We start from the raw sequence: 18941 nt of genomic DNA, 5'->3' as shown, positions 1-18941 counted from the left end.
TCCATTGTTCCAACCCACGTGTTGACGTCGACCTTTGTTGGACAGTGCACACAGTCGAGACGGGACGGTCCGCATGTGCGGCCTGATGCGAGTTTGGAGTTGTGGCCACCACAAGCCATTGCCAGTGGTCATTCTCAACTTGATCCAGGCTCCAGAAGACTGGTCCGTCACAGGCATACCGGTTTTATGTGCCTCCTTTCTACACGAAAAGACTCCAGGGGTCTCGGAACAGCAATTTACGGGTTCTTAAGGGCATATGCACGCCTCTTGGGAGAGATGCGACGGTCATTACACGGAGGGTGAGGTATCGTCGAAGAGATTTTTAATCAGACAATTATTCGTCATAATACATAGAAGGCAGACACCTCATTCTTCTTCACTATATCTGGCCTTGTTTTACATGCGACTTCGCCCCATCTCCAGCCCATCAACGATAGCATGGCTATACTCCAACCACTTACAACTGGCGGACAGACATTTCGACCCTCAGATCCCCCGGATTAGGCGTAAGCTAATCATGAGACGGGAAAGCCTTCATGCCATGTTTGGAAATTCCAGTTCTGTAGTCGAGGAGCCTCTGACCAATTCTGAGATTCCTATCTCTGATCCTCAACACTATGAGAGGCAGTCAGTCAGTCAGTCAGTCAGTCAGTCAGTCAGCCAAGCAGCTCACGAGCAGAACCTTGCAGCTTTTCTTCCTGGGGAAGCACACTCGTGACAGCGGTGGTGTGCAGGCTCGATTGGTGAGCGGGGCCCTGCGAATTGTAGCTTGTCCGAAACAGGAATCCGATGTTTTGTCTGTGGCTGAAGCGTGGATACAGATACAGGAAACCACGCTTACAAGACGCTAGTTAGTAGACTGAGCCGCATTGGTGAATAAGCCCCAGACGAGAAGAGTAATCATTTGCGGAATGCTCGCGAGGGTGTTCCAGAGTTGGACTGCAGCGCTTTTGATCTCTGTTTTGTCGATTTAGGAAATAGCCGTATATACAATCGCCATTCGCCAAGGCTGACCTCACCGATAAAAATAATAAAGTTGACGTCTAAACCATTGTGATTACAGGGATTAAAAAGTGCACTTTTAGCTCTAAAACTAACCGCGCATAGATACTTCTGCATGATGACTGTAGATAATCGTCTAGCTCTAATAATATTACTCAATATTTCTGTAAGCTAGATAAAAGACCACGGCTGACAACTAAGAGACCTGCGAAATCCCCTCGCAAAACGCGATATTTAACAGACACACGAATTTTTCTGAACCCTTAACGGCGCCCTAGCCGCTTGCCTCTACTATTATCATCGTCCACCTCCTCACCCAGCCGAGAAGATGCCCATCACATTCCAACCGCCAATCCCAATCCTGCGGATCTTCTCCGTGGCCAAAGCCAACGAGTTCTACGTCGACTACCTCGGCTTCGCCGTCGATTGGGACCATCGCTTCGACGACGACGCCGCCCCGCTCTACCGCCAGGTTTCGCGCGCCGGGCTCGTGCTGCACCTGAGTGAGCACCACGGCGACAGTTGCCCCGGCATGCGCTTACGCGTCACGACTGCGGGCTTGGCCGAGTTCCACGCCGAGCTGGCCGCGAAAGCGTATCCGTATATGCGACCCGGGCTGGAGCCCGGGGTGGTGCCGTTTGGGAACCGGATTTGTTTTGTCGAGGAGGCGGAGGGAGAGACGGGGGGGAAGGGTCGTGACCGGTGAGACTTTTTAGAGGTCGACTTAGAAGGGGTCGCTGGTGCTCTTTTTTTTAAAGACAGGGAAGTGGTTCGGTCTTTGATGAAGAATACTTAACATTCAACAGGGTCGACTGTTCTATGGTCTCTAATGGCTTAAGTCTGTGCTCGGAAGAGCATCACACAAAATCGCTGAAAACAATATGCTCAGTATTGCCTGCCAATCAACTTGAATGTCTGAGAATCTACCTTGCTTCGTGCATTGGCTTATAACCACGGTCTTTCTCAGCATATCAAACTTCATTCCTCGCAGATGCAAGGATCTTGCTGTGAGGTAGAGGCATGGACGGACCGCTGTTCCGCTGGTGGCGTGATTCTCCAGCTTTGCTTGTGGTTTGGAATCCCCTTGATGCTTGGAAAGAATCCAAGGTCATGGTCTCGCGAGGAAGTTTCATTTGAGCGAGGTTTGGTAGGCAGGACGGGCGCGAACCCCGAATTCGGGACGCTGGTCTTGTCGAAGAGAACATTCAATGTCTGCTCCAAGTGTACGAGAGCATAGAAAGCATCTTCATAAACCTCAGTGACAGATTTCGTGTAGTCTGGGACTATGAGGAAGTCTTCATCCTGCCTCGCGAGTCTAAGTAAGGCATAGACCTTATCTCTCGGTTCGCTTGAATATTTACCTTACTTTGGGCTTTGTCTAGTCGCTCCTCGATGGGAGCATGTCAAAGATCTGGTTAGAGATTCTTTACCCTACCATGTTGGGTGCACCTGACAGCTGTGTACTTATGATATATCATTGAAATAGGTGTGGGACAGCATACACGGTAACCAATCACTATGGGGCGGTTAGGAGTATAAAGGCTAAGTCAGAGTCGAGATCAGAGTATGAAGTCACTGTCCCCCTCTCCACAAACTGTACTAGTTTAAGGTATCAGTGGACCAGATACTAAGGAGAGCAGAGGGCAGTCACTCGAATCCAGAGATACTAGTACTCCAGATTACAAAACAAGAAGATCAATTCCCACACAATATTCCAGAATGCTGAGACTATGTACTTTCTGACATCTATTCACACTTCTCTGGCACCCCCTTTTCGCCTCCGCATGCCTGTTTTGAGTCTATCAAAGACAGCCTTAGCTCTGATCAATTGATCTGTGGATCCAGCTCTTCCACTTCCGTCTGCTCACTTTGACGGATTCTAAGCAAGCGTAAGCCACGAACAACATTAATTGTATAACCATGATCAGAGCCCAATATTTTTTGGCATCCATCTAACGCTCGCTGGTATGATTTTTCTGCCTCTGCATATTTGCCTTGAGCAGTATAGAGGAGACCCAAATTATAGATAGTACCAAGTGTGGAGGTGTGTTTAGGACCTAACATTTTCTCTTTTCCATTTAACGCCTGTTGATAGAATTTCTCCGCCTCTGCATGCTTACCTTGATTAGCGTAGAGGTTGCCCAAGTTATTAATGGTCTTAAGTAACGGGAAAGAGATAAGTTCAGAGCCCCATGCTTTCTTATATCCATCTAACGCCCGCTGATATAATTTCTCTGCCTCTGCATACTTACCTTGATCAGTATAAAGGAGGCCCAAATTATTAACAGTATCAAGTGTGATAGTGTGTTCAGGGCCATATGCTTTCTCTTTTCCATCTAGCGCCCGCTGAAACCATTTCTCTGCCTCTGCATACTTACCCTGAGACCTGTAGAGGACGCCTAAATTATTGACAGTAGCGAGTGTAGAGGTATGTTCAGGACCAAATACTTTCTCTGCTGTATCTAGTGCCCGCTGATACAATTTCTCTGCCTCTGCATACTTACCCCGAGTCTCGTAGAGGATGCTTAAATTATTGACAGTAGCGAGTGTAGAGGTATGTTCAGGACCAAATACTTTCTCTGTTGTATCTTGTACCTGCTGATACAATTTCTCTGCCTCCACATACTTGCTTTGAGCTTCATAGAGGTAGCCCAGCAGGTGTAATGCCTCGCTAGATTTAACAGGTCCAAGTCGGTTAAGCTCATCCGAATTATCAAGTTGTCGGACACATTGATCCGCATGCGGGAGTAGTCGCTGCTGCAAAAGCCAGTACTTCACTTCTAACTCACTCGGCACTGCGTACGCAACAATAGTTAAAGCCGCTGACATCAAGTCATCCCTGCCGTAGCAAATCGTCTCGGCGCACCAGTCATGTACGACTGGGTGAATAGAATAGCTTTCGGTCTGCTGGTGAGATTCAATCAGGGAAAGAGCCAGTAAACTCTTCATAACTCTCTTGAAGATAATCTCGCTGCTTGCCATTTCCTGAAACCAGCCACACTCTGGCCAGCCCTCACGTCCACGAAAGAACAGCTCATACCAGACATCTTGATGATCCAAATATGCCCACAGCTGCAAAAAGTTCGCCGCTGTCGGGTCGCTCTGTCGGACGCGGTCGTACGAGATCATCCACGTCGTCTGAATGCTCTTGTTCGCGTAATCACGCAGACGAGGTGTCTCCGCCGCAAGTTGAGACCACGACGTCTCATAGAGGTCCAAGTACTTCGAGCACCCTGTCTTGGTTTCGCGCATATATGTGCCGGCTTGAACAACAGCCAGCGCGAGGTAGCCTAATCTTTTGACAAGCTTGGTCATATCTGCAGATCAATCAGTTGGCTCATACTTTCTGATTTTGACGGAGGGCTATCGTACCATTGCTTGATGAATGCATGCCCGAGCGGCTACTGAGGAGCTCCAGTGCTTGGTTATGGTTGAGCCTTGCCACCTCGGTGGACTTTCCTATCTCTCCTAAAGAAGAAAGACGGGTTGTGATGAGGACGGAACCATGATCAGCCACTGGTAGGAACGACGTGATATCATAGGCCTGCGCATCTTCGTCGTCGGATTCTATGTCTCGGTCGACATTGTCAAAAATCATCAGCCAGCAAGGATTTCCTTCTAGAGCGAGCCATCTCAGAACAGCGTCCGCCTCTGCCATCATTTCTGGAGCCTGTTGGGCCGCGCTGCCTTTCAGACTCGTCGCACGGCTGATGCCCGCACGCCTAGCGAATCCAGCCAGGCTCTGCAAGACCGTATCTGTGCTATTGCCATTCACCCATACTATCGCACTGTACGTATGCTGATGCTTCCGGGCATATGCGATCGCCAGCTGCGTCTTTCCAGCTCCCCCCAGGCCATGGAGGACATGGATCTTTCGTCTATTCTGTGCTTCCGTTGGCAGTAGATTTACTTTTATCTCCTCGATCTCGGCGTCTCGATCGACAAAATGGCCAGCAACCGGAAGACCGGTGAGCTGGAATTGGACGTGAAAATTGTTGCTTCCTAGAAGATACATCATCAGTGCTTGTTCAGTATTCTCAATTTAATAAGCCCCCCCATTCGTTCTTCACTCATAGTGAAGCTCTGTCCCTTGTCCTTTAATAGGTATGAGACTCTGCCCGGTACACTCACCTGGGTTCGAAAACACATTTGTGGCATGTTGACTCCCTGACACCATGTTTGTTGGTAGAGCTTGAAGAAGCTCTTTCGCATATGATGCCGCCGTTGCTGCAGCATATCCTTGCCACTGATCGTTCTTATGCGAGTCCGAGTAATCGCAGATACCACGAATGACGACGCAGGGGAAGTCATTAGATAGTCCTGTCGCCTCCATCTCAAAACACAAGACGCGGTGCTGCTGACTGATTCTGTCACGGACAACGGCATCTTTCATCAACTGGTCGGCGGATGCAATGATGCCATAATGCACAACAGGGTTCGTTGCGCCAGAGGATCGCTGCTGTCGCTGAATCACAGGTGGGAAAGTACAGCCGCAGCCGATGTCACATCCAACGTCGCTGTCGACATGGACAAAGCTTGACTCGTACCATCGGTCTTTTTCGGCCCCCGGATATTCATATTTCTCCCGCAGACTCGGGTTCCGGGTCAGCATCTCCTGGATTGTGTAGGCAATGCGGTGACCTTTTCTCTCATGGAGGGTGTCAAGCTGGTTCAGTGCTGTTAACAGAAAGGTTGGTGGCGAGTTCAAGCTGCCAGTGATTTCGAAGTCTTTGCCTTGCACGGCTTTGCCAAAGCTGTAAGGAAGAACACCGCCGGTCCTACCGACAGGACATGCGACCACCACGTCCCCAAGTCTGATGTCGTGCTTCTTGCTCGGCGCTCCCCCTCCGATTCCAACCATGAGTCCAATGCGGATCGATTCAAAGGAACGGAACATATCTTTCGCCACCGTGGCTGCGGAGGCGATCCCGTACCTGCCCTTGGGAAGGCATGCAACAACGACATGGTGATCGCCCATCCGACCAAGGGTGTAGGAGTTGGTGTCGTGCGAGGGAATGGTCTTCAGAGGAGGGTACTCTTCGTCCAAGAGTTCGCATGCGGCAACAAACTCGGTCTTGACAGCACAGATCCATCCCACGGTAAAGTCCTGGCGATCCATGACTGCTGAACAGTGAACACAGCATCCTATGTCCCTACCAGAGTGAGATCAGAAAGTACTCGATAGCAGAGACCATAATTTAGATAGAAAAACTTGCTATTTCAAATCACTTCTACAGAGAACAGTCCGCCGTATCTGAGTCTCTTTTGTTCAGTTCAGTTCTTGGCGGAAGGCTGTGCCAAGACCATCCTGTTTCCGTTTTTTTTACCGAGAATGACTCGAGGGAATTGATTCATGAATTCATGATACCACCGTCTAACGTGGCCCTAGTCCATCGTACAGTTGGATTGCATCGTGCATGGTACTCTAGTGACGATGGTAGAGCACCGTAGGCTTATCTCCAGAGGCTAGGTCCGGCCGCTCTGATGGATCGACTTGGGAGCAATTCTGGCTTTCTCAACCAATTCCCTTGAGAGATTTTGCGGACACGTAAATAAAATATTCCAACCGGTGAAGCAATTCAAGGGAGGCATAGAATGCTCAGTGTATAACCACAACACCAAGGGCAAATGGCCGTGTGGTGAGAAGGATTGCTGATTCTTCCTGGAGAGTAAATTCCTCACACAAGCCGAATAGCAGCTACGCTCTTGGTCTGATGTCCAAGGCTAAATCTGTCTGAGTATCGAATCTACCACCCTCTCTCTGGCAAGAAAACAGACCTAGCCGTCCGTGAGCCCCTCCATCAATGCAAACAGGCACAGACATCGCTGCCCCCCTACTGATCACGAATCCTCATCCGTCTCCGTCTTTACATCATCACCACCCAGCAGCTGATCCCAACCACCACCGGCACGGATCTCCTCCAACGCATCTTCCAGTAGCGGAAATTTCGATCGCAGATCCTGCAGCATACCGTTGAACATTGCCGTCCACGTCTTCATCAGTTTCAATTCCTCCCAGTGAGCAGTGATGCTGATATCTTGTTTCCACTCTTCAGGGGTGTGTGGCCATGTCTTATTCGGAATTTTGTGGCGACGTGCCGCCTCTACCAGGCCCTGGATGTGGATTTTTTGAATTATCATCTTCTCGACAGGGTGTGAACGGGACTGCGTAACTGGCAGATTGTTCTTCCACGCCTCCGGGACCGTGCTGAGCCAAACCTTTGCTGATTCGAGCCAATGCTGCTTAGCTTGAGCCGCTGCGGGTGAGAAGTCCCTGGAAAGATGTTTGAGCGCGTGCGTGAAGTAGGCAGTCATTATCTGGAGGTGAAGCTTGACCTCGTTGAAGATATCTCCTCGGAGCCTTGAAATTTGTTCTTGACGGATGATGGCTATCTGCCCTACGGTCATGGAGCTGCTGCTTAGATTTTGTTGCTGATTGTGGTTCGGCGGGAAGGGCATTGGGGGGTTGTAGAATGCGGTGATACTAGGAATATGGAGCTGTGGTAAATAATTCTGGGTTTGTTGTTGACCACCGTTGAAATTGATAGTCTCATTTGAGGAGGATGACGAGGTTGAGATGAGGTCGTTCTGATAGGCAGGCAATTGTGAAGACAGATTCGGAAAAGAGACAATATTGGACCTTGAACCTTGCAGCCCTTGTATTCCCTGGGAGCGAAGCATTTCGGTTTGACCCTTTTGCCGTCGTTTTGCTGGTATCGGTCCATTCGGTAATATTTGTTGCTGTTGTACTCGAGATGTATTATTTTGCGACTGGAACGGAGACTGAAAGTGTATGCTCAAAGGACGGCCTTGATCATATTGAAATGCGGGTGTATTGAGCAAACTGCCCATCATAGAGGAGCTTTTCTCGAGCTTAACATCAATTTCGTGCTTCGCATGCTCGTTACCACCTTGACCAATAGCCAGGGACATCATGTTCTGGTCGAGTCGTGGGACCTGCAATGGTTCTGGATGAAGTTCCTTGCTAGAGTGACTTTCTGGGGAGGCCCTACATGTCTCGTCGCATTTGTTGTCGACACTGACTGCAGCTTGACCACAATCACTTCCCCCGTAGTCAGCGGCAGGGCACGAGGTGGGCTGCATATTGTCTTGTAAGTTGTTGCCGTGCTTCTCGGCTAATGAAGGTGCTGAGGCGACATGGAAACCCATCTGGCAGCCATGCTCCGATCCAACACTTCCCTGCTTCTTCTTGATGACCTGTGTATCAGGCGATGCTGAAGTGCCCCCATTGAGAAACTCATCAAAAACATTCTGCGCAACCGATTGAGCATAATTGTCGTAGGAGTTGTTCTGCCCATCAAAGTCCCAGTCCTGCCAAGTCGAGGGTTGACCACTATCAGAGTCGTTGACCGGGTTGGGCCAGTTATGCTGGGAATCGATGATACGGTGGTCCATCGGAAGCTTCTCGATCCTCCTATGACCCTTTTGATCGAAGGTTTGGGCTCTGGACACAAGAAATCAATCGTTGAGAAAAAGATGCAGATGAGACGGGGAGGTGGTCGTTCCTTCTCAGCGACCTAGAAGATCTAGATTTTGTGTGAGGCAGTAAGACTAGCAGCACGAATGAATGAGTGAGATATATGAATGCCGCTCAGATACACAAGACTTATGCTGCAAATGATTGACTTCCTGGTCAAATTGTTTGTGAGTGACAAGATTCATGTGAATGTTTGGGTAAGGTGAATGTCCTGCCAGAGAGCAGCGAACAGTCACGATTCAAACCCCTCCTTCCTTCGCTGACTGTCATTGAAATCTGTGGGAAAGTGGTATAACCAAGGGTGCGATCTGATGGCCCGATGAACTCGCCGCAATCAATAGTCGCCCAGCTCCAACACATCCTCGTTGGCATCCCCCTGCAACCCTCTCGACATAGCTCTTTGCACTTCATCCTCGCCAATTTCATATAGCCTATCTCGCTGCTCCTCCAACTTTGCTTCTGCTTCTGCCCCAAATTTATGGCTTGTAAGGAGTTGCCAGCCGAAAAGTATAAAAGCGTCATTGTCCATTTTGGCCATGATGTTCGCAGCTATCTCCTCCTTTGCTATGTCAATTGCAGCTCCCTCGTCCAGGTTGTCTGTGCCGAGGATCTGTTAGCCTTGATCCAAGTACCGAGGCATTCAAAACGGTTTTTGTGGAGTATTGGGAGTATGGCGTGGCAAGATTGCTAGCCAAAATCAACGCGTACAGCTGATGGTTTATATCGATCTGAAACCTCTTGCATTGATGCCAATTTACAGTTCATATTGAATGATTTGTGAAGAATGAAAGTGGTGTGCAATAGCAACGTTCAAAAAAACGCTCGAGTTTCAACTTACCAGATACTGGGGTAAGGTCTGCTGCCCTAGCCTCATGGTTGATAAAACGCTCCGCGTCTTCCATATAGTCTTCGAATTCCTTTCTGGCGGCTCCTGGATTCAATCTTGGTGCATCCGTCATCATTTGGTCCTCGGGTCCAAACGCTTTCAGTTGATCAGGCCTCAAGCCAGAGGATGCATAGATTCGAGGTGACATGTATTGCAAGCGCATCTGGTTTGGGGCAGTGTTTCTGTTCGTACTTGCTTTAGAATGCAGCTTCTGATGCGCTCTTGTCTGCCTCTTAGTTTCTTTCTGTGCTTTCAGATACCTTGTCCAATCTCGCAAGCGGCCTAGGAGGTCTTGAAGAACTGCCGTTTCGAAGCGATTTGTGACCTGGTTTGGAAGGGATTCGCGGTCCATATGTGCGCGAAACACTGGATGCCCCCTAAAGCACTCTGTGATAGTGCGATGTAAGTATGATATGGAATGCTCCGACCAACCGCTTCGTAATATGACTTTCTCCATCTTGAGCCCCGACTTTGTCTGCAAATTGTAACTGATACGGTCATATATCCAAGCGCAGTGAGCTTGAACGGTCTGCCTCACTTCGAGTGGAGAAAGAGGCCGATCGCAATAGAAATGGTCGTGGACCAACTGTTGATGAATTTGATATTCCTCCTTGACCTGAGAGTCAAGTGGCAGAGTCCGCGGGAACCTCAAAGCGGGATCGAGAAGCTCTGGTGTGAAAGAAGCAGCATGATCGTTCGACTCAGAGAGCAGTGGTAATTCTACCTGCTGATGTAGACTTCCGAAGGCTCCTGACTGGGTAGAACTACCGTGTCCACCATGCCTTTGCACAGCCGCTCTATTCTGGTGCTGTGTCTCCGCTGTATGGAAGCTTACCGAAGCCAAAGCTCCGGCTGTCGTGTGGTCCGAGTTTGACTTGTGATTAGCTGTTACAAAAATTGTATGCTCGTTATTGGAGTCTATTGTCTCATCTTTCGGTATCTCACTTCGACTTCTGGTTCTGTCTCGTTTCGTCGATGTTATAGGAAAGTTCTCGTTGGGGAAAGCTTCTCTGATTGTACTGATTCTCAATTGAATCTTGCTGTGAGACTGGCCAGCCTTCGTCTTCCCTGGTGGTGCAGGAATTAGAGCATCTATCGCCTTGGCTCCCTTACCCTGACGCATCAGTTCCAGTATGCAATAATCATCAACGTGGTTTGGGTACGACTGTGCAATCTCTTTTGCTGTGATTCCCCGGGGTAGTGGCACATTCGCAGCAGGAAACCCAGCTATTGTCTTTGACTTCCACTTCCCCAAAGCAGCGCGGTTCTGCGATGGTCGTGTAGCAGCCGGAGGAGTTTGTCCATCTTTGAGCATCTGGTCATCCACGCCCGGCCCCTCGTCCAGGACCGAGTGATCAGAACGCGCATCGTGATTCGGCGTCCCTGCAAGGTCCTCCAGCGGAAAGATCAATGGATAATTTTGAGCAATCTGATGATGGGAGTAAGCCAAAGGAGGACAGGCCTGTCTGTCTTGACCAGTCGTCCCTTGATTGCCGCAGGACATAGTCGAATAATCTGGTAAAGTTTGGTGGTGCTGAGGGCGATGGAGTATGGCAGAGAGTAGTGTAAAGTAGATACGAGTTCATGGTCGACGTCCATGATGCAGCTGACCCTGCGAAAGGATTTTATAGACATGAACCATAGTCATTATCACAAAGGCACAAATGCCGGTTGCTGGCGGTTCAGAACCTTTATAGTGACTTGGATCGGTTGTGACGAGGATTTTCATTGCCACCAAAAAACCGCCTGTAGTCGTTTGTCTTCCAACCTCTCTGGCTCAAACCGGCGGGGCGACTCTTCAATCTTCACTAGCGAAGCATGAAATAAAAGCTTAAGCTCTGAGGGCTTTGAAACGCGTTGTGGACAGTTCCTCAGACATCGCCATAGCAGCCGGATAGTGACGGTAGTGGTTGCCATCCTATTGTATCGCTGCATCACAGTTCTCGCAGCGCATCAAGATCCGAATACGAAACATCGCCAATTCCGACCCAAAATCTCGGCACCTCTTTCATAGGACCACTTTTTGATATCACAAACTCGCTGGAACACAGAGCCAAGGCGGCCGTCCATCTCAGCACCGGCGCGATGTAAGTCACTTTCAATGAGGATCTTCGAGTCAGGAATTGCTTTGACCACATCGATGACTTTCTCGGAGGAAGGACCGGAGAAGTTGATGACATCTGAAAAGGAGAAATACACATCGATTGGTACTTTGTGATTTAGAAATTCTCGCAAGAAGTCTGCAGGGCCAGAATATGAATGCATGCAGATGCGGGGTGGGAATGGTAGTGGGCTTGAAGGTCCTTGGTTGATTTTCTCTTCATCGTCTGCCGCATGCGCACCGGCTGCGCTTGATCTTCGTTTCTTCTGACGGCTCGAAATCTTCTCGTGTCCTGCCCAAAGGCTTTGAAGAACTTCGTGGACGGCTCCGTGGGCTTGAACGCTGTGTATGGAAGCTGGTCGTCCTAATTTGCCTGCAAGCCGTAGTTGTGCTTCCAGTATGACCTTCTGATGAGCGAGCTGAACTCTGTAAGGTGACAGTCTCCGCCCTTCCCGAGATCCCGGCGTCAGGGAAGGGTCGCGGGATTGAGTCTCGTCGGGCAGCCATTCTTTCGGCAGCCTGAAGGATTTATCAAGACCTACTTCTCCCATCAAGGCAAACGGATGTTTTCTTAGCCTGGCTTCTGTATCTGTTAGAAATTGCGCCAAAGACAACGGTTCTGGCAGCGTTTTCAAAAATGCTACATCCTCGACCTTTGGGGTGAGAACAGTCTTGTAGTGTGTCATCGCATCTGGGATTTCATATGTCGACCGGTCATCAAACATTTGGTAGGAGAACCAGGGATGCCATCCAAATGCCGGGACAACAAATTTCGATGCGGAACGCTTGTACTCATCTGTGTCGCTTAGTGGAAATCGTGCTGCTACTTGGTCGACTAAGGTCTGATCTTCGCGCCTTGTGGCCATGATTGTCAATACCTTGGCCTTCATACCGGGAAGATCGTCGATCGAAGTCATCGTATCTGTAGGGTGACAATGTGCATCGAAGACGCCTCTCTGCCATGAAATATTGACAGCATCATCCTCAAGAGCTTGGCCACCCATAGTGGCGGCTGTTGGATTTTCCTTTGAAGTGTTCTGATAACTAATACACTGCTGAAGGTCAGTGAGTGGAACCCATTGGAAGACGAGGAAGGAGTTTTCGAATGACGTCAAGTACACGTCTAGCTGTCATTTGAATTTTGTTACTGTCTACGTAGTAGTAGTACTAGTAAACCCAAGTATCATGGGGAGGAGGGGGAAATGCCAAGACGGCCACCAATTCTGAAGATGGGCTACGGCCCCACAGCGCCTGACTTTGAAAATCAGGACCTTCAAGAGGCTCAGAAACAGATCTATTAGACAGAATGATAGTTTCTTTTAACTCCTGAGGAGGTGCGCTCCCTGAACTTATATGACGAGCGGTATCTCAGATTTTATAATCCTCCTTTCTGTTCTTTTTAAATCTAGTATTCGCCACTACGAACGCTCTCGATCCAATTATCAGTGTCACCCTTGGATGAATATTCTGAATATTCGCAAGATGTCAAGCAGTTATCGATACTTACCAATCAAATGCAGACGTAATGCATGGATTGCGCGTAGAATCACGTTTGACATAAAGTAAGATAGCACCAAGCCGTGATGAATAATCTTAGAATGCGGCCGGTAGAAGTCTTCATGTTGATTGGAGAAAGTGCACCTTTCTACCTTTCATGCACCTACCCATAAGTTTATCTGATTTAACTTAGCACTGTTTGAGCAGGATAATGTGCAGGGGAGGAGAAGGAGGAGAAATAGTTGGCCACTGAACAGCTAGAAATAGAGCGCCATAGCGAGTTAGTCAGCAAGCACTTTACAACAGTATTACGTCAAGGTGGAAGTACCCTAGTCCATCTATATCTTCATCCGATGTTGTTCTCATGACTCATCTTCGAATAGGAGGTGAGTCTCGAAGCTCGATGTTTTCGACGAGGGCGCGATTGGCCGTCTCTCTACAGGCCGTAGGCGCGCGCTACTGACTAACCGTGCACTTTCAGTTGCACTAAGCTTTGCAGCTTAGTGCACCGCAGCGCAACGAAAAATCGCAGCGCAACGATAAATTTTTTCTATTTCTATAGCTATTGCCCCCCCTCATCGCTAATTTGATACTCCAATTGGTCCTCATAGTCCATAGCACTGATACGAAGACGGGCATGCGCAGAAATAGCCCTATAGAAGCGTACGAATTTGGGTCTTTCCCGTTTAGGGCATTGACGCCGAGAGTACTCCTTCTTCTCCCAACTCTCTTGCTCCCTTCGTGTACGTAATCGAATTCGCTCCTTGGCCCTCTCAACAGTAATAATGCCCCCTTTTTGTACGGTACGGCGCGTGGCTTTCGCACGCGCAGCGCGTGCTGCTTCGGCCAATTGAGTGTGCTCCAAATCCGCCTCTGCTTGGGCCCCTGATTGTACGCGCGCCATAGCACCCTTGATGAATTTGTGCACAAGTAATTCGCTCTCTGAATCAAACTTAATAACACTTTTTTTTTTTTGTTTTTTTTCTCCTTTTTTTTCTACCTTTTTGGGCGTTTTTAAGATATCTAATGAATCTAACTTATTAGAGTTATTTTCAGAATCAAAGGCCAGTGGTAGAGATAATTTGGCAATAACAACGTTTGGGTTATAGGGTATAAGGCCAGTCTCTCGAAAAGCACTCAAAATTGTAGAATTTTTGAAAGTTTGCGTACGAATTTCGTGGATATTAGTCAAAAAGGCTGCTCTTGAAAATAAGTAATCGCCAAGTCATATAATACGGTTAATGGCCTCTATATAATAGTGCTTAAGGGGTTGAAAGCATACTATATTAAGTGGTTATAGAAGATACGTAGAATAAGGAGGAAGGCAGAAGAGAATAATAGTATTATCCTAACAATATTGTATAAATTCGAATTCAAAATGGGTATTAAATCTGTCTGAAATTAGTAATTAATATACATCCTTTGAAATAGCTTTTGTAGATTTATCAAAATAATGAATCCACTTATTATGAATATTAGTATTCGAATATCTAGTTTCGCTACACGAATAGAAGTAAGAGATTCGCGATTATCAGGATCATTGATAAAAGAGGGTAATTAAGCGTTTTTCTTTCGTACAATAACTTTGTGCGCTCGACCAACGCCTATTCGAAAGCCTGTTTCATCCATATTATAGATATCCTCTTCAAGAATACCGTATTTCGTCTTGGTCTCACGAAATCGCTCAAAATGAGCTTGTATCTCCTCTTGATTATGCGTAAACTTTTATTAAATAGAGAGAGGCTTTCTCTTCTTTATAATGTACTTCGGATGGCGTTGTAGAAAGCGTCAAGACCAATCTTTGCTGACTATAAGGGGGGCAGTGGTAGAATTGCTGTGGGCACGTTCGAGGATAGAATTCGCAGCGCTTTGAAGCATTTGAGGGCGTGCACTCACTCCTGATTCGTCTAATCGATCAAGATAGTGACAAAGAGCAAGCTCTTGGTCCTCATTGAGCTTCTTATTATTCCCCCCGCATTGTATCTTATTTTGAACGCCCTTGAACCTTCTTCGAAGTCGTTGAGGAGGAACGTCGAATTGGCGCGCTATTTGCGAGATATTGGGGTATTCGGCTTCGTTTAACGCGTAAATAGCATCATCAATTCTATCCTCAATTTCTTGATAGGATTCGGCCATTTTTCGTTGAATAAGAGCGCGTTTTGTGTGGGCGTACGAATAATTGAACAAATTTATCGTTGCGCTGCGATTTTTCGTTGCGCTGCGGTGCACTAAGCTGCAAAGCTTAGTGCAACTGAAAGTGCACGGTTAACTAACGTAGTGAACAAATGATGCCAAGCAGGCAAAAGGCGCTTCTTTGTCGAAAGGCGGCCTGTATCTCAGCCTCACCCTGCAGAAGATTTCAGACCCTTCATTTCTTTTATTAACAATGAGGCAAGAGAATTTTATTCAATCTCGCGTTGGTCAAGGTCGTGATCAATAAGGACGCTCGGGAGTCAGGACATGGCTGAGGCTCTGGGCCTCGTCGCCAGTGGCATCAGTATTGCCTCGATTGTTGCCCAAGTCATCGAGTCTTCAATCAAACTCAAGGCATTCTGGAACTCGGTAAAGAATGGGCCGAATGAAATCGCCAGCCTCGTCGACGAGATCCAGGTACTAAGCGAAGTGACTTTGCAGTGGACAAGTCATGGCACTGCTATGTCGAGCGTTGATAATTATATTTTTCAAAGCCTAAGGCGCTGCCAATCAGAGATGGCATCGCTTTCTGCTATAGTGGACCGATATGATCGCGATCTCAAGAAAAACAAAAAGTGGTCGACGTTGAGATTGGGCCTGAACAAGGAGGTCCTGGCAACGCATCAAAAGGGCCTTGAAAGGGCAAAGACGACCCTTATTATTGCACAGCAACTCCAGTCCAAGTAAGTATTGCCTTTAAGCTTCCATAAAGCACAAATAGAACGGGCAAGCAAAGAACAGAGAATGAATTCGGTTCATCATAACTCCCATTCACTACGTGCCGCCAGACAAGTTTGAGCTGATTGTTGGTAGTATGGTCTTACAAGAGATTTCAAGTAACATCACCATTTTGAAGGAACTTCAGAATCCGTCCGCTGGCGCGGAATCTCATTTGACTAGTTTAAAATGCGTGTCGGAAAATTACGTAAGGTAAACTACGACTCACGCAAAGTATTTAATTCCATGTTAGAATCCCTTCATTAATTCTATTCTAGACCAACTACTTCACCCAGGCTAGGCATTGAAAAGCGAAAAGCGAAAAGGCCGGCAAGAGTTTGGGTTCGACCACCATCATGGTTAACAAACAAAATGTGGGCAATCCAGGGGCACCGAGCCCACTCCGGAATGAACTTGAGCATACGCACATATAATGTCGTTGAGAACCACGCTCCTATTTTTCTGTATGCCTCCACCGGTAACATTCTAGGCCTCTATGACCTTCTGCACAAAGAACCAGCGGAAGCATCAGTGTATGACTGCGACGAAACCGGCTGGACGGCTCTTCACGTTAGTCAGACATGAGCGAGGAGAAATCGCGCTGATGATTGCACAGTTCGCTGCTCAACATGGGCAAATTCGCGCCTGTCGTCTACTCCTGGAAAATGGTGCAGAAAGCAACGTCCAAACCACGTGGGGAGCGTATGTTGTACGTGTCTGTCCGTAATTTCTTACTAGCTAACAACGGCAGGACACCATTGGGATGTTCCAATGATTACGCAAGTTCTTGGATTGACATGGCCGACACCAACACGGTGCTGGATCTTTATCGGATCTTCCTGAGCGACTGTGACCCTGAGGCTTTTCAAGAGGACATCGATGAGAGACTGCCACACACTTCCGGCTTCTCAGGCCCTCCTGGAGCACTTGAGATACTCCTGGAGCAGCAGTGTCCCGACTACAGAAGCTGGTCTCTCCAGAAACGCTTCGAATTTACAATGAAGCTTGATCGCTGGTGGGTGGCCGGAATGACGTCGTCAGTCTTCCGAAAGGCAATGGGGGAGGGGTCCATCGACCCTGCTGCATACCATCTGTTCGATCAAAAGAACGAAACGCTTCTGTTCTTCATCCTGGAGCGCCTGGCAGTTGAGCATGCTGCAAAGAGGACCGAAAATCTCGCCGGCTGGCGTGGCTTACTAGCGGATGCGGTCAAAGCGGGAACAGATCTCGACAAAATTTCTACTAGATGGTTGCCGTTCCATCGCTCGACACCCCTATGTCTTTTCATCAAGTGGTACACCATCGACCACGGAGAATTTAGGAAACACGGGTATGACTTTACCGGGATAGTGCGACTCTGGGTCACCGAGCTCAAGGACGTCGGTGTGGACCTCGTCCGGTACGGGGAGCGCCACCTGGCATTGTTCAAGCAGGGATGTTGCCGAAAGCTGTTTTTCATATACGTGGGAGTGCAGCGGAGTGGCCGAGAATTCGACCCCAAATTAGGCAACCTTGAACCATGGCGTCTGATCAACTTGAAATATGGGCCTTCCCCGGACGATTGGGAGGTGTGGATTTCTAACCCACGCGATGAGTTCGCGGGCGATTTCTGGCGTCTAGTAGAAGAGCCCGAGTTGAAGGTGCCTGGTTCATGGGTGGATTAGATACATCAGGCTGGTTGAATAAACAAAGTATACCGCTGAGGAGAGGCAGTTTTATACTCTTTACTACTCGTCTAAATCAATATAATGTCCCTTTGATTGTACTAGTCGATTGCTCTGCCTACAACTCCATGTACAGAGTTCCGATTACGATGGTTTGCAAAATACATACCAGAATGTCTACAGTATCCCTGCCTAAGACGCCAGACAGAGGATTCTTTATGCAGGAGTAAGGGGTAAAGGACAATAATAACTGGATCAAGGGTATGATTTACACCTTCACTCTTATAGATGCAACTTCCAGAGTAGTCGATCCATTCATTTACCACTTCACAACTACGTCTCTAACATGATAGATTTGGCTCAGATTTTGACAGTGTATCCTATGCATCTTATGAAGACATGTTCTTAATGATTTACGGTTGATGGTGGATGCTGGTAATGCCAAGCATCTAACTATCGAGAGGGACGCACTTTTCGGTGGCACCATAGTAGCCCAGGCACTTGTTCCGGTATGTGAAAGCTTGAAGCAGGGCTGCATAGCCACAGCTCAGGCCGGTTTACTCATGGCTCAGGTCAAACCAGCACGTGCTCAGGTCTGGGAACGGAACAGGCACTTGGTGAGGTCAGTTTTGGCGATTGTATATAGGGCTATTCTTGTGTTCTTCGTCACTATTCCATGTTGTGCTGCAATGTATACGTGGAACCAATAAGCAGCAGAAGAGCTAAGAGACAATCACGGGAAGCCCGAGAAAACGCCAGCCATGCTCAGCTTGTAATCATTTCCAGGTTCCTTTAGACCACTCTTCTTTGTTGTCTCGAGGAAGTATTATTTATGGCAATCCCCCAGATCTGCGGGTCGCTAGCTGCAAGCTGCATGCAAGATTGGCAGATTCCGATGCAGCCGGACACTTGCCGAAAGCTAGCCAACCTCAAGCCTGCATTGAACCGTGCATACAGATCTGACTACGGATAATGCCCTTGTTCCTGCTTGGACTTGTTCGACCTCACCACCAGTTCGCAGCTGGTATTGGGCAATCAGTGGGGACAAGGAAAGAAGAGCATCCGTAAAGCTTATGAGAACTTGATATTTCCCATAAAGCGCCACGATATCGAGGATAGCCTACATGTGTGAAATCTACTGTCACAATGTACTACATCTCTGTTGGTAGAATGAGAACGACGACAAGATCAGCTGTAAATAGTGGAGGAGTGTGGGCGGTTTGCCGCGGCATCATTTTGCCCCACAACGTCCCCACTGAGTGTTTCTTGCGGCCTTCGTTTGTTGTGAAAGCACGAGCTGGCGGGTTGTTCCATATCCTGTTCCCTGAATCACTCCTTCCCATACTCAGCTTCTACAGCCGTTGAAGCTTCACATTCCGCCGA

The 18941-nt window shown here is 48.1% G+C and overlaps 6 protein-coding genes across 6 annotated transcripts; 2 read left to right on the top strand and 4 right to left on the bottom strand.

Moving 5' to 3' along the window:
• Positions 1 to 1330: 1330 nt before the first annotated feature.
• EPUS_07070 (uncharacterized protein) lies at positions 1331 to 1708 on the top strand (the record flags this gene model as incomplete). Its single annotated transcript, XM_007788097.1, has 1 exon — positions 1331 to 1708. The coding sequence occupies one exon, from the start codon at positions 1331 to 1333 to the stop codon at positions 1706 to 1708; it is 378 nt and encodes a 125-aa protein (XP_007786287.1).
• Positions 1709 to 1980: 272 nt separating this feature from the next.
• Positions 1981 to 6121, bottom strand: EPUS_07069 (uncharacterized protein; the record flags this gene model as incomplete). Its single annotated transcript, XM_007788096.1, has 5 exons — positions 1981 to 2304; positions 2364 to 2380; positions 3255 to 4319; positions 4375 to 5004; positions 5134 to 6121. 5 exons carry the CDS (start codon positions 6119 to 6121, stop codon positions 1981 to 1983), a joined length of 3024 nt encoding a protein of 1007 aa, XP_007786286.1.
• Positions 6122 to 6843: 722 nt separating this feature from the next.
• EPUS_07068 (uncharacterized protein) lies at positions 6844 to 8418 on the bottom strand (the record flags this gene model as incomplete). The annotated part of the gene is made up of 1 exon (XM_007788095.1): positions 6844 to 8418. The coding sequence occupies one exon, from the start codon at positions 8416 to 8418 to the stop codon at positions 6844 to 6846; it is 1575 nt and encodes a 524-aa protein (XP_007786285.1).
• Positions 8419 to 8834: 416 nt separating this feature from the next.
• EPUS_07067 (uncharacterized protein) lies at positions 8835 to 10890 on the bottom strand (the record flags this gene model as incomplete). Its single annotated transcript, XM_007788094.1, has 2 exons — positions 8835 to 9097; positions 9339 to 10890. 2 exons carry the CDS (start codon positions 10888 to 10890, stop codon positions 8835 to 8837), a joined length of 1815 nt encoding a protein of 604 aa, XP_007786284.1.
• Positions 10891 to 11339: 449 nt separating this feature from the next.
• On the bottom strand, positions 11340 to 12491 carry EPUS_07066 (uncharacterized protein; the record flags this gene model as incomplete). The annotated part of the gene is made up of 1 exon (XM_007788093.1): positions 11340 to 12491. The coding sequence occupies one exon, from the start codon at positions 12489 to 12491 to the stop codon at positions 11340 to 11342; it is 1152 nt and encodes a 383-aa protein (XP_007786283.1).
• A 2953-nt stretch (positions 12492 to 15444) lies between these two features.
• On the top strand, positions 15445 to 17558 carry EPUS_07065 (uncharacterized protein; the record flags this gene model as incomplete). The annotated part of the gene is made up of 4 exons (XM_007788092.1): positions 15445 to 15860; positions 16173 to 16464; positions 16511 to 16596; positions 16646 to 17558. The coding sequence occupies 4 exons, from the start codon at positions 15445 to 15447 to the stop codon at positions 17556 to 17558; spliced, it is 1707 nt and encodes a 568-aa protein (XP_007786282.1).
• Between the last annotated feature and the right edge of the window lie 1383 nt (positions 17559 to 18941).

The sequence above is a fragment of the Endocarpon pusillum genome (genome assembly GCF_000464535.1).
Source record: "Endocarpon pusillum Z07020 unplaced genomic scaffold C712049, whole genome shotgun sequence".
NCBI lineage: Eukaryota > Fungi > Ascomycota > Eurotiomycetes > Verrucariales > Verrucariaceae > Endocarpon > Endocarpon pusillum.
Note: the sequence above shows the minus strand (reverse complement) of the source record. Positions and strands in the feature narration are given on the sequence as shown.